Consider the following 15,543-nt stretch of genomic DNA (forward strand, 5'->3'; position numbering starts at 1 on the left):
TCATCATTCCTTGGTGCCTTTTCTTTATGCGCGTCTCGAACAAGCGCGTCGTTAGAGGAGGATCCTCGTTCCTTATCTGCTTAGCCTAACTCCTCTGATGAAGTGTGGAATAGTGCTCGATGGAAGGGGATCGACACATTGAGCGTGTCTCTGTATGTGCCGGTTGGCCTCTTACTCTGTCCTCGAATGGGTACATGCTCCGCTCGATCTCCATATCCGGTTTGATGACCCACTGCTGAGGTAGCGACCTCCTGTACCTGGAGATCGGCCAGTACCTGTTATTATTGTTGCTCCACTATTTTTGTCGCTCGTGCTTGTATCAGCATATCCAACTCCTGCTTTATTACAGTAACTGTGGCGAGTCATCTAACATCCTCCATCTTCGCGTTTTGGATGCAGGCTACAATCCCACAGGCGACGCCAATATAATCCTGTTTGAAAATTGTGGAGATGGAAAGTCAGGGATGTGACTATCGCGTTGACTAGATGTAGACTTCGCTCCGCTCTGCAACATAAGAAACGTCAGTGTTGAGCTAGGGAAGGGGTCCTCAGCATTGACCCTCTGACGCTCAAGTTAGTCACTAGAAAGAGGAAAAAGGATGGAGCAACAGTAGACAGATGTGAATCGTGAATAATGTGTACCTTCATTGGTGTATGAACCTCCTTTATATAGTGCTCTGGTGTGCGATGTGTGCACTTCTCTCGCAACATGGCCATGTTCTCCAATTGATCATGGGCACGTTCTCCAATTTGTCCTATGAAAAGACGTGTCAAGAAAGTATCTCTAACACTATACCTTAACATGACATACATATCCCTAATAAGACAGTAGAAGCTTCCGTCGTACGATCCGTCCGTTGACTAAGTCATGTGTCAATGGCGCTATCTCCCCGAAGGATACATCAGTGATCCATCTGCTCGACAGAGTCGGATAGCCACTCAGCTGAGTATTCCTCTACTCGGCCTAACTCGGCTGCTCCTCCGCGTGGCAACATATCTTAAGGAGTCTCCAAGAGTTTCCACACCAGGTCTTTTTGATATTTTTGATAATCTTAAGAAGAAAAAAAAACATATTAAACATTTACTTTTATTTCTTTTATTGATATTGAACTAATTCTAGGCAACTCAAGACCCTAATTGATATTTTCAACATGTACTTAACGGTTGATTTACTAATTAAAATCAATAAATTATATGTAATCTCTAACAATATATAAAGATTAATACTTAATTATATGAATAAAATAAAATAAGTAGTTTAAAATGTATTTTTTTATCATCCAGGCTGTGCAACCTTCGAATACAATGTATGATAATTATTTTTTTCACTTCTCCCTAAATTTAAAATTTTAGATCTGTCTCTATTCACGATTATATAAGGTTTCGTGAAAAATACGTGAAGGTATAATTTTTTTTTCCTTATGCAAAGCAAATATCTTTTGCTTTCTTATGCATGCACACGAACCTCACATCTCAGGTCATCATTAACTTGATCGTCAAAGAGGGTAACACCAATAACGCCAACCCTCAACTGATAAGCTTTGTTTTACAGGACATCGAGAGCGGACACACTGATATCAACTACAAATTCGAGTGAGTGGCGAAGAATATCATCACTTGATGCTTCTATAATTTTTTTTTATCTTTTTATAGATTATTAATTCAACTAATCAATAATTAGAAACTAATTCTCAAGATATATGTAATTATTTTTTATATCACTTGAATATATATATATATATATATTAATTATCGACAATTTGGTCAAAGGGGATTAAAGGCAATGGGTAAAGGTATTTTTCCCTAATTAACATCATCAGCGGGCCTTTTTTTTTCCCATCTTGTTCAGCAGATAAAAAAAAAAATTCTACCTTTCTTGCTCCATCCATGGCCGGCGTAATCGCGACGACCTGCAACAGCTCGCCTTCTCCATCTGCCCCTTCCGTTCCTCCGAACTCATCCCCTTCCCTGGCGAAACCTCCTGGTCCGCAGCGCACGATTTGGATAAAACCCTCCTCCCGCTCTCCGAAGAAGCGGCTGCAGCACCAGTACGGGAAGAATGGATCCCGGTGGGACGAGCGTAAGCTGGTGGGGTTCGTGGACTACGACAAGGGCGAGCGCCGCATCGCCGTCGAGGTCGCCGGGGCGCGCAAAGACGATATCCCCGCAAGGTACAGGCTTCGCGTCGAGGGCAGCCGCTGGCAGAAGGATTGGAAGCTCTCCGAGGTCATCGACCAAGTGATGGAGCTCAACCACTGGGAGGACATCGATGGCGTACTCAACCGCTGGGCCGGCCGCTTCGCTAGGAAAAATTTCCCTCTTCTTATTCGGGTATTCGCTGTTTTGCTTCGTGCCTCTTTCTCTCTGCCCTTTCTTTATTTACTGCGTAGGAATCATATATGTCAGAACAGCTTCCTGCGACACACTAAATACTCAATGATGTGGGATTGGCTTGATCCGGCAACTTTTAACCTGCAATAGTCTTTTTATTTATTTACTGAATATGGACTATGGTTGTCAAATTTAAAATTTCAGTATAACCGGAGAATCATAAGCCGGGAAGACAACAATCTAAACTTACTTGCATTTTAAAGATGATCAATTCAATGCTGATATATAACCTATCTAAACTTACTATCAGATTATTCTTTAAGCTATACTTGATGCTATCAAAAGGGAATTTGCAGTTTCATTCTGTGAGGTTCACACAGTTAAAGAAATAAGTGCCTCAATTCAGCATGTCTAGGTTAAAGTAAAATTCTTAGACAATATAAAATCGTCAAAAGAAGGTTATTTTTTTATAATGTTTTTCAATAGTGTTGTAATCCTGCATTAAGAATTTGAACTTACTGATCCTGATGAAATTGAGCAGAGAATAATTCCCAGAGAGAATTTAATATGGTTCATGCTAATCAAACACTGTTTAATTAATTATACTTATCCATTCAATGGAGACTAAGCGCAAATTCATGGAGTTACTATCCACTAAAGACTAACACGACTTTTTTTTTTTTCCAGATTTCTCTAGTGCTTAGACCAAGCATTGCACAAGACCTATGTGCCATCACTCACCAATCTCCTCATGAGCATTCCTCCCATAACATGCCAGCGTAGATCACCATCTTCCTCTTTGTTAATGAAGACTGAGTCATGATGGTTGGCATCAAGACCTAGTCTCCCTAGAAATTTCAAGACTAGTCCATAAGAGCAACCTTGTTAACCCTTAACAGCAAACACTCAAAAATGCCAAGGATGTCTCCAAGTCTAGAACATGTTCAACCTCAACCACAGTTTGCACTATGTTGTTGGGTAGCATGATTAGCGCACCTTATTGTCTCCAAGTTGCCCAACTTTGATTCCCAGCTTGTATGCCATTAAGACACCTCTCCGAGGAATTCTTGATGTGAACATCCAAAATTCATGATCCATTTGTCCAAGTCTATTTTGGTTTTTCTTCTACCAACATGGCCTATAATGTTCCTTAAGCTTTGGGGGCATTTTGATATCACTTGCTCATTTTCTGTTCCACCTCAGTATCAATTGAGAGCATTTCTGATGTCATCCTTGTATCATAAAGATTCTACAATATCATTCTTTGATCTACCAAGGATCTCCTCCATTATTCCATAGTGGTCCTTAGGTCACACGTCAACACTTGTGCCAATGTCAATCAACTATGGAAGAATATATTTTCAGCTATAAAATGCTTGCCTCAAGCTTTGGTGAAGCCTGGAAGAAGTCATGTGTTCATTGTTCAGCATTTATGTTTTTTTGGTGAGACAAAGAAGGGTTGGATCCAGGAAAAGGGAGTAATAATGAGTTCCTTGTAATTGTTTGATCTTGATTGAAGATAATAAAGGGGTGATGAACATCTAATTAAAGAAAAAGATGTTTCATTTCTCTACTGATAAATGTTGTCTTTCTATGATTGTAATTCTCGATTAGCTTAACCACACTAAATTTGTGGTACATTCTGTTCAATGTCATCAATGATTGAGGATCTCAATTTCAGAAATGTTCCCTGGTAATTTATTTGCCTATATCTTGGACCGACGATACTGACCTCTTGGGATGAGCGATATCACCTTTTGCTCCAAGAGGATCTCAATCTCAGGAATTCAGTTTCTAACTTGCACTTCAAAGTTACCTAAATAGAGAATTGGGAGTCACTCCTCCCTGGAGAATACTCCCTTTGACTTGAGGAAAACTCACTATGATAAATATAAGGAGTAAAGGAATAATATAAGATGCAGTATCTTATATTACTGATTGAAGACAGCAGAAAAGTCAACCACATCTTGTCTTTAACCCTGTCTTCTTTTTGCAACTTTGCATATCCATTGGCAAAGAACAAATGGGCATATCATGCTTTAATGAGGGCACATTTTGTAGATGATGTGAAATGTGAGAAGCTTTCTAACATTTGGATATTTCTTTGTTGTAGGAAATATCTAGTACTGGTTCACTTGTTCATGCTGTTCACGTGTTCCGCTGGATGAAGAATCAGAAAAATTATTGTCCTCAAAATGACATCTACAATTTGCTTATACGTTTACATGCCAGACATAATCTAACGGATGAGGCAAGAGGTTTATTTTTTGAGATGCAAAAATGGAGGTAACTAAGATAGCATTGCTGTGTTGAAAGTATCATTAGTTTTTGGCATATAGCTTTGTGAACAAACAAATTAAGTAATAAACAACAAGGCGTTGATTATTACTTTGTTCAGTGTGGTAGAATTATAAATGTTCAATGGACCACGTTGAAGCTTATTTCTTAACTTGAGAAGGACAACTGTTAACTTCTCTATTTCTTTATCAGGTGCAAACCTGATACTGAAACTTATAATGCAGTCATCAATGCTCATGGTCGAGTTGGACAGTGGCGTTGGGCTATTAATATCATGGAAGATATGCTTCGGGCTGCTGTAAGTGCCATGCAACTTTTAAAAAAACGTTACAGTACTGTTGTGTAATTATCTAAACTTCATCTCATGGGTTAATCTGTGATAGCTAGTTCAACTGGGATTACCTCGCTGTCTTTGTGGCTGGCCATACCACATAGAGACTTTTTAGATATCGAGTGAGCCTTTCAGGTTGTGGCTGATGTTAAAGGGAAACCTTTCTTGGTTTAATGATTAAAAGGCTAGACGAGTCACCATTAATAATCTGACTTTATTCATTTTTTGGGTTATGTCCTATATCAGTTGGTCTATCTGCTTTTGCGACATGTGACATGAAAAGTATTGCCTTTTAGGCAGTTCTTGATTATGAACAACAATCCTTCAATTCCAAATTTTGAAGTTGTGATTCTAATGAGGTATTTACATGTAGCAACATTGTTATAATGTGATGGGAGAATTTCATTTTGCCCCTTAGAGTTTAATCTTGTGAAATTTCCTTTGAAGTTTCATTACGATGACAAAATTTCTTGAATTGCTCTCCATACTCACTTGATTGCCCAACCAAAGTCCATTAGACTAATGTTGATGTAAGTGACATCTGACATCATGTGCCACACATGTCCGAGGTATGTAAAGAGAGGCATGGTAAAATAGATAGATAATACACCTCTTCTATAATCCCTTACTACTTTAAGAGGCTAACCAAATTTGATGATCATTCCATGGTTGAGGCATAAAGGGCATAAGGGGTATATTGCTTAATTTACTCCCGTCTCTCCCACCATCTTTAACAAGTGCATGCACGTGATCCCACATGTGGTTCCATCAACTATTCTGACAGAATTTCGATCATAGTGATGATGGTTTGTAGAATCTTGAGGGTATTTTATCAATATTGAAACTCTATGGGCATTGTGCAAAAAGATAAAGTTTAGCAGACAAAATAAAATTTAGCATTATTAAATTTACCATTCTTAGGTTTTAGTTGAGTTTATCTTCAACAACATGCATTAATATTTGTCTTTTTGAAAGTTATATCTTCTAGACGTCTTTCTTTTCCACAGTTTTGTATTTTTAATTCTGTTTTTTTTTATTTGCTTCACATCATTTCAATTTGCTACATTTAGATACCTCCAAGCAGAAGTACATACAATAATTTGATTAATGCTTGTGGATCCGGTGGCCACTGGAAGGAAGCTCTTGAAATTTGCAAGAAAATGACAGAGAATGGTGTTGGTCCTGATTTGGTGACTCACAACATTGTTTTATCGGCCTTCAAAAAAGGGGCTCAATATTCAAAAGCTCTGGCTTATTTTGATCTGATGAAAGAAACAAATATTTGCCCTGACACCGTCACTCTTAATATAGTTATACATTGCCTTGTAAAGCTTGGACAATTTGGAAAAGCAGTGGCTGTTTTTAACTCAATGAAACACAAAGGTGCAAAATGTCAACCGGATATAGTTACTTTTACCTGCATCATTCATGCATATTCATTATGTGGACAAATTGATAATTCCAAGATGGTGTTTGATATGATTCTTGCTGAAGGAATAAAACCAAATATTGTCTCTTATAATGCACTTCTTGGTGCCTATGCTTCGAATGGGATGCACGAACAGGCATTAGGCATTTTTCAGTTGCTTAAACAAGATGGATTAAAACCTGATGTCATATCATATACTTCGTTACTCAGTGCTTATGGTAGGTCGGGACAACCTGAGAAAGCTAGAGAAGTGTTTGAAGCAATGAAGAAAAATTCGCTGAAGCCAAATATTGTTAGCTACAATGCATTGATTGATGCATATGGATCTTCAGGCTTGCTGGGTGAAGCTGTAGAAGTGCTACATGCCTTGGAAAAGGATGGTGTTCAAGCTGATATTGTCTCAATAAGCACACTTTTAGCAGCTTGTGGCAGATCTGAGCAGCTTGTAAACATTGACTCGGTACTATCAGCAGCTAGGTCACGAGGTATTAAGTTAAATACAGTGGCATACAACTCGGCAATTGGTGGCTATATTAGTATCAAGGAATATGATAAAGCTGTATCTTTGTATAGGACAATGAGAGACAATGATGTAAAACCTGATTCTGTTACATTCAATGTACTAATTAATGGATCTTGCAAGTTGGGAAAATATGCAGAATCCACAGAGTTTTTCAATGAGATGATGGACCTTAAAATTCCATTTTCCAAAGAGGTCTATTCATCTCTGATCCATTCATACAGCAAACAGGTAACTTGCACTAACTGAAAAGCCTTAAAAAAGAGAGAGTGAGAGAAAAACTGTCTTAGCTTATTATTAAGATGTCATTTACTTACATAATATGACATGCCTTGAACGATTTCTTTACAGGGTGAACTGACAAAGGCTGAATCTATTTTTAATATGATGAAGCAATCTGGTTGCTTCCCTGATGTTATAACATACACTTCCATCATTCATGCACATTCTAATGCAGGTATTTTATGCAGTAATGGGCTTGAAGATACTACATTTTTTTAATTTAATTTTTCCAACTAATTATAACCTCAGAACCATTTTATTGTTAGGAAACTGGGAAAAGGCCTGGGCGTTGTTTGTGGACATGGAAGAAAATGACATCCAGCCAGATCCTATTCTATGTTCTTCCATGATGAAAGCACTGAACATGGGATGCCAACCAGAGAAGGTTCTTCAGTTGGCAGAGATGATGAAAGAAAAACACATCTTGTTGAACTCTAGTGCCTGCTTTGCAGTCATTTATGCTTGCAGCATGTAAGCTTTCTCACATTGTTAAAGCCATAAGTAGTTTACCGGTTTCTTGATAGCATCCATGATAATCGCGAAATGACTTGTTTTATTCAGATTAAGTTGTTATTGGTTGAATAAGTACAATTCAAATGGATATACGTAGTCTACTGGCAAGTAGCAGTGCATTAACATAATCAAGTTTATCTTTTCTTAGGCTAAGAGACTGGAAAGCAGCAACTGTAGCAATTGAACATATGGAGGCCTCATTCTCATCGATCTCAGTTGGCCTTCTAAATCAGCTGCTGCATTTCATTGGAAAGAGTGGAAAAATAGAGCTTATGATGAAGGTAACTTGCATGCTTCTGTGTATGTTCTCAGATGATTCATTTTATGATCACAAAAGTTTTGGCTGCTAGTTAGAAAGTTAATGGACTTTGCCTGAACTAGTTTCTAGATTTCTAGCTGATTAGCATCTGAGTTCTCAGACTGTTGTTAATCATGCTCGGATCATATTATTACCATTTCAATAGACCCATCTAATTCCATAATGGCTCTTTTGGCTTGAATTTTGGGTATGCAAGAAAAAACAAGGTTATTTCTTCTATTGGGCTTTGCATGACTCCCAATCCCTTATATCCTGACACATAGTTGTTAAAGACGCTAGCTTGGCTGCGCCTAGGCGCAAGGCGCAGATCCCTAAGCACGCGCCTTGTGAGAGGAGGAAGAATCAATCTTGAGGAAATCAATAAAGATTCAACTATACAAATATGAAACATCTGATAATGATAATGATATGATTGAGGAAGATGATGAAGATTTTGATGATTTAGGTATTTGAAGTTTTTTTTTTAACTTGAATAATGCGCGTAACTTATTTATTTGCTAGTGAATTTTATATTTCATTTAATATTTTATAAATTATAGTTTTGTTAATGAAATATATTGGCAAAAATTTCTTATATATGTTTGTGTTGTAAAAATTATACCCAGAGCGCCTTACTTCGATAAAGTGTGTGTCTTACCTTGTGTCATGCACCTCAGGCCCCATAGCACCTATTCGCTTTTGGGCACCTTATGCCTTAAATAACTATGTCCTGACATGATGCAAGAGCAGTCATGTACACTCTCCGTAGCATGTTTCCCATGCACATGTAGTTATTTATGAAGGATTGTTGGATGCGGCTAAAGGGGATGAATAGACACTTCGATTTTGTTTGCTTTCATCTACAATTTGAGTTAGCACAATGAAATACAAAACAATAACTCAAATAAGAATTTAAACACAACTATTTACATAGTTTGGAACCTTGATTCTTACTCCACGGATAACCCTTAAGGCATATCACTCCTAGAATCACCTCTACTTTTCTCCATCTTGGAAATCCTACGGAGGTGGATAAACCTTTTACAAATTTGTTCAAGTTACAACAATACAAACAAATATAAATGAAAATGAAAATATAATGCAAATGAAAAATTATTTCTTGATCGCTTGAATGCGCATTAGAACCTTGGTCAGGTCCTTCTCACAGCCCTTGTAGAATCTCTTATGAAACACTACTTGAGCGTCCTTGGAACGTTACCTTGAAGCTTGCTAGTCTAGATTTCTGCCAATCAGTCAACTCCTTACTATAAGTCGACTGATGTTAGGTTACCATTACTTCGTAGCTTTTTGTCAACAGCTCGAATCTAGCTCATCCTACAAGTTAATAGTCGAGCGACTCACTTAATTGCCCTTTATCAACTGCTATAAACATTCTGTTTGTTCTGTTTTCTGCCCAAGTTGATTGCGCAGTTGACTATTCCATCAATCTACTGCTAAACAATATCAGTTGATTGTTTAAATCATGAATCTGTCCAAACCACATTCTAATTTCAAATTCACTAAAATCCGTACCATACTACGACACCATACATCTCCAGAACTTCTTCATTTGCCTAGTGGACGTTAACCTTTACCTTGCCTTAAAACTCCTCATCTCTAGGATTTCACCCATTGTCCAATATCCAACCGACCTTGATCTACCAAGACTTCACCTTGTCCAGACTTAAGTCAACTTTGACCTGTCAAAAATTTCACTACCTGAAGATCAATTTTTCGAGACTTCCCCTTAGAGAGTCATTATCTCTGGGAGTTCACTTGCCTAGAGTTCATTCCTTTCAACCTTTCTTGGCATCCAACTAATCTTTACTTGTCGTGACTTGCATCAATTTCTTAACATCCATTCACCGTTGATTTGCTAGGAGTCCTCATTGACTCGAACTTTTATCACTTGCTAGACCTCCAATCCTCGTCGACTTGTCTAGCCTTCGATCACTTGCCAGATATCTAGTCCTTATTGACTTGCTTGGACTCCCATCAATTGCCAAACGTCCGGTCTCCATTAACCTGCTTAAACTTCCATCATCTACTAGACATTCAGCCCACCTTGACCTATCTGTACTTTTGTTGCCAACACCTGCTTACACTTCTCTATCTATCAACTTCATTGTTGGACTTTCTATTGTTGCACTTTTACCAAGGTCTGCACCTATTGGACTTCCTATTGCCAACATTAGTTGGACTTTCCCAATTGCCGAGTATTTGATCGACCTCGACTGACTTGGTCTTCTTCCATAGTCAAGCATCTGGTCACCAAGATCATCTTAACTCATTCGATGGCCATCATTGACTAGGAGCTGATTATACTAATAATCTTCCAAATATTTTCAATGACAAACATATTGTTCAATATCAAAACACAATTCATACCTAGGTTAACCTTGACCTGGTGTCGATTGCACCAACCATTTACACAGGCCTCTTATTGGTTTTGGCGTATTAAATTAATAGTCATCATTTGTATGGTAGATACCATCTGTTTCTTTGCTTAATATTATCAACAGAACTGTATATCTGTCATGTAATTCATTTGTGATTTGCACTTTCCTCCTATGGTTGTTTAGGTTTATTACAAGATGTTATCCTCACATACCTCACTTAGTGGGATAAAGGATTGCTTGTCGTTGTTATACTGTCATCATATTAAAATGTCCATTGATTCATTTTGGGATTGACACTTTGTTCTTTTCATTTTTCAGGTTTATTACAAGATACAATCCTCACATTCAAATGTTAGCATGACAACACACTCAATTTTGTTGAGAAATCTCTTGGCAACTGGAAGATGGAGAATGTATGTTGAGGTATGTCTGATGTTGTAACTGCTCAAAGATTACGTCAGCTTCATCTATAATCTGCAATTGTTAATCATTCTGTCTGCTCAATGCTATGCTACCTACCTTCCATGATGCACTATATTTTCTTCAAGTACTTCGAGATCCTCAACATTGGATCATGATGTGTGCTTGCCAATAGCCAACATGTATATGCAAATGCTGTGTATTTTCATGGTGCTGAGAATTATGCTACCCAAACCATTGTTGTTGACATAGAACATTCTAATGAAACTAAGAAGTGAGAGGCTGGCTTGCGATATGGTTCTACTTCTTCAAGTGTTTTTTTTTCCTTCTTTTCCTTGTTTCCTTTCTTTTCCTTTTTTTTTTTTTTTTTGTATTATGAGTAAAAGTTGTAGATTGAATAAAAAGTGGCAATTCAAGCAGCCATGGTTTGTAAATCATGATTCTGCACTGAAGAACAAAAGAAAATAATAATACTCCACCACAAACCTTAACCTGATTTATTCATGTATTTTCTCTCGGTCAAGATAGTTTGTGCATGTCAAATCGCCCAATTTTACCTCATCTAAGGCCTCAGAAAAGGGATCCAGAGATAATAAATTATTGCTTTATTTCTGTCTGTCTTTCCTATTTTCATATTATTGGTACAGAAACAGTTTAGCTACGTCAAAAAGTAATCACCCAAACTTACCTTATCTATCTCAGAAAAAGGATCCCTAGATATAAATGATTGCTTTATTGCTATCCTTTTTTTCTATTGGTTTTAAGTCAGTTTAGCTACTTCAAAAAGTAAAGCCATCATCCATATGTTTGATTGCCACATTTTATTGCCCTGGAGTTATCTTAATAGACAGTCCATGTCAATGCTTTATCGAGGAATTCATTTTGCACGATCAGCTGTTCATACTTTGTCAAATCTGATAACTCATGAAACAATTCTTGTAATCTTCATCTGGCATTACGTTAATTATGTTATGTATATTTATATTCTCTTTATTGAATTTATTTTCTTCGGTGGTTTAAAATTTCTAATCTGATTTGAAATTTATTTCTCAGAGTCTCATGGTAGATCTAGGTTTCTTCATTCTCACATTTATGAACTATTGGAAGTTATTTGTGTACAGGTTCTGCAGTGGATGGATGATGCAGGAGTTCAACCAACACGTAACATGTATCAAAGTGTTCTTCCATATGCTTGGAAGGAAAATAGCAAAGAACACGTGGATCTCATTCAAAAGAAAATATGTACTACACTCATCACATGAAAAGCATACTAGTTTGGGCTTAATCTTTTTTCCTCATCAAGTAGTAGGTTCAATGATAAGAGTGAACTATACTTAACAAAACAAGAAAATTACACTATAATAATAACATCACTAACAATGGATTTTCCTTGGTCATATTTTTATGTCGTGATTCAGTGAAACCTCTACAAAACTATAGTTGCCGAATTCAATGGGATACCATACAAGAAAGTAGAGTGAGAATAATATAATTTCTTCAAGATTGATCTTCTTCCTTGTGACTATAGACAGGATAATTTTAATGCACCTTCATTCCAGGAGTCAAGTTGTTACCTGCATATCCTGATGTCCATAACATTTGATTTACAAAATCTATGATTTATTCGTCTCTGTAATCCTTTTCTTTATTGCTACTTTAAGTGCTTATCTACCCAAGAGAGGAAAGTGAAAATGCAATGAGCCAAGTGTTTAACTAAAGGTGTAAAAGGTCGTTATATCAATTTTGGTTGATGTTTACCCCTTCTAGCGAGTACGACAGTCTGCATAAATCAACTTGTGTAGTTAAATAATTTAGATTTCATCTAATTCTTTATTATCTAGTCTGAACTCTCCTGATGAACTGTCCTAAACCAAGATTGTCCTGGAGTCACTGCAATGGTTTAGTTTGTAGGTTCATGATTTCATATATCATGTGCTGATTCCAGTCACAAACCTGTTTAACTTACAGAGCCAAAGATCTATTGACTTACGAAACCAGTTTTGTGTGATAGGATCTGTATAATTCTTTTGATTGCAAGCTTGATGCTAGAACATACTATATCGACTAGTTTCAAGCTGTATTTTTAATGGCATCAAGAGAGCTTTCTGTGGCAGTATAAAATCATCATCATACTGGATGTTAGTGAATGGACATATAACACTTTTAATACGATAGAATTCAGAGCTATTAATCTACTGTGCTACTGGTTGGTTTGAGGCCTCTCAATTAGAAATTTAGAATGCTCGTGTATTTGTTGAATTTGTTATGTCGATATCATTGAGCATATATCTAGTCCTAGAAAATTGTGTTTTTGTTTGTTTGTTTGGATCTTTTGTTAAATTTATTTTTCGATCTTTACTTTTAATTCTAGTTCTTTTTTCTCACTTCTTCTTCTGATAAAAACTACTACTGAAAAATGCTATCCATTTTGACTGGTTGACAGGTGATATAGGAGACAAGTTATCAAAGTCAATGGTTTGATCTTCCATTTTGAGCCAGCATTTGGATCACTCGCCAAAATGAAACTATCTGTATGTGGCGCGGTCGTGTCAACTGTGGTGCCATTCGGCACGAAGAAAGTAAAAGGAGGACAAGGAAGAAGAGGGCGCAACTGCCGTGCACTAGTGGCACGAAGAGTGGGTGAAGAGAAATCTATTTGAAAGTTCGTTGGAGCCATCACTGTCCCAAAGGCCACTTCTATGCCAACATCTCGGTGGAGGGAGGAGCAGAATGCTTCGTCTCGCCAGATGTGGTGAGACCTCGGATAATTTAAATCTCTGGTCCAATCGATATGTAAAAGGGCGTTCTTTATTATTATTTTTATCAAAAATATTTTTTAAAAATTCTTAAAATAATAATTTATTGTATTTTTTATTTGTATTTTAACGTTATTATAAGTGCTATATAAGTGTTATAAGTACTATTAGGTTCAACCGGTAAACCTAATAGTCTTTATAAGTGCTATAATAGCACTTATAATTATTATTCAAAATTATTTTAATTTACTTAAAATTTTATTACGCAGAATTATCATATCAAAATATTTTTTTATATATTTAGAAATCAAATTATTTAAAATTTTAGAATTATTTAAATTTGATTAAAATTATAATATTGATGGCACAGTTGTTGTAATAATATTAAAGTATTTTTTTGATCAAATTAAAATGATTTTGAAAGTTTAAATAATTTTTATTAAATTATTAAAGACTATTTTAATTTAATAATATTTTTATAATTTTAATTATATTTGATTAATTTTATTATCATTATATTGTATCTGTTATAATATATATATATATATATATATATATATATATATATATATATATATATATATATATATTTTGCAGGGTGTGAGCCATTTAGGGTCTAGGAGTTAACTTAACACAACATATAAAAATTTTTAAATCTATTTTTTAAAAGTATGCACAGGTGCGACTTAAGGTATATAGTGTATGTTATACCTATAGTCATTATAGATATATTTGCTAAATTATACAACAATAATTAAGTCTTATCTAATTAAGTGATGTTGATTATATAGATCTTTTTACGCTATTGAATTTTATCTCTTATTGTTTTATCATTTATATTTAAATAAATTTTATTTTATTTTATTGTCGTTAACTAATTCTTTTTTGGTCTTCCTCTTTTTCGTTTGATATACATGTTTGTCATAGTTTTATATCGCTCAACTAACAAATTAATTGGTTGTTTAAGTATGTAGTTGTACAATCTTAAATATGTCTTTCGGAGTTTTCTCTCAGTAGATGCAACTATGATTTTCTCTTTAATATTTTTATTTCTTATTTTATCTATTTTTGTATGTCCACACATCTACTTTAATATACTTATCTTGGTAACTCTTATCTTATGTTCATGTGTTCAAGTTACAGTCTAATATTTAACTCCATATAACATAGTATGTCTAATTATGATTTTATAGTAGTACGGTGATGGAGAAGGGCCCCACTAAAGATGGGTTAAAGCAGGGAAGAACGATTGATGTGGATGTTGAAGTCAAGATAGTCAAAGTCTAGGGCCACTGACCAAGCGAAACTGGTCAAATGGGGCAATAATGCTAGGCTGACGACACGTCCGATCCAAGTGGATGAGCAATGCCGGACGGACGACATGTTCAAATGGTCATCCTCTGAAAACCTGTAATTGAGGTTTAGAGACAACAGTAAATCTCCTGGATCACTGTTCCAGCCGATCGAATGTCATGGTTAGTCGAATGAAGGACAGACCTTCGACAACAGGAAAGTTGATTGAAGGGAGATAATGTTGGTACGAGGAGCACCAGACGATCGAATCTGTGTTTTGATAATGACAAAGGGGTTTAAAGTTAAGATTGTTTTGTTATCTAATAAATGTGAATGAGTTTGTAGGAAAGTCCTAGTGGAGTCTAGGCAAGTGAAAAATTTTAGCTGTAATTAGGCAATAAAGTCCTGGTCCGAGGGACTGGGCAAAGTCTTGGTAGGTCGAGGACGTCAAGTGAAATTCTAGAGTCGAGGACTCTAGGTGAAAATCCTGGGGATCGCGGACACCAGGTGAAAGGTTGGATCGATCGGGGATCGGACGTCTAGCGGAAAAGTCCTGAAGTCTCGGATGCTGAGCAAAAGTCCAAACGGTTTGGAGGACCGACTTAGCAAAAGGTAAATTCTCCTAAGAGGAGTAGGTGAGAACATATTTTTCGAAGAGGGAACAGTAGGCGTC

General features: G+C 36.3%; 1 protein-coding gene across 2 annotated transcripts; it reads left to right on the plus strand.

The window, feature by feature from the left end:
* Nucleotides 1–1,826: 1,826 nt before the first annotated feature.
* On the plus strand, nucleotides 1,827–13,813 carry LOC121996253 (pentatricopeptide repeat-containing protein At2g41720-like). 2 transcript variants are annotated; one of them, XM_042550158.1, is made up of 10 exons: nucleotides 1,827–2,331; nucleotides 4,445–4,617; nucleotides 4,822–4,927; nucleotides 6,031–7,140; nucleotides 7,261–7,366; nucleotides 7,458–7,662; nucleotides 7,853–7,985; nucleotides 10,720–10,824; nucleotides 11,943–12,063; nucleotides 13,265–13,813. In XM_042550158.1, exons 1-10 carry the CDS (start codon nucleotides 1,888–1,890, stop codon nucleotides 13,300–13,302), a joined length of 2,541 nt encoding a protein of 846 aa, XP_042406092.1. In that variant the 5' UTR covers nucleotides 1,827–1,887; the 3' UTR covers nucleotides 13,303–13,813. The 2 variants fall into 2 exon arrangements, with proteins under 2 accessions (XP_042406092.1, XP_042406093.1); XM_042550159.1 differs by lacking the exons at nucleotides 4,445–4,617; nucleotides 4,822–4,927.
* Nucleotides 13,814–15,543: the final 1,730 nt, after the last annotated feature.

The sequence above is a fragment of the Zingiber officinale genome, chromosome 6A (genome assembly GCF_018446385.1).
Source record: "Zingiber officinale cultivar Zhangliang chromosome 6A, Zo_v1.1, whole genome shotgun sequence".
Classification (NCBI taxonomy): domain Eukaryota; kingdom Viridiplantae; phylum Streptophyta; class Magnoliopsida; order Zingiberales; family Zingiberaceae; genus Zingiber; species Zingiber officinale.

Coding starts and splice junctions, on each gene's coding strand:
- LOC121996253 (XM_042550158.1), top strand. CDS start 1,888: ATGGCCGGCGTAATCGCGACGACCTGCAACAGCTCGCCTTCTCCATCT. Junction 7,141..7,260: donor TCCATTCATACAGCAAACAG/GTAACTTGCACT, acceptor ATTTCTTTACAG/GGTGAACTGACAAAGGCTGA. Junction 7,367..7,457: donor TCATGCACATTCTAATGCAG/GTATTTTATGCA, acceptor TTTTATTGTTAG/GAAACTGGGAAAAGGCCTGG.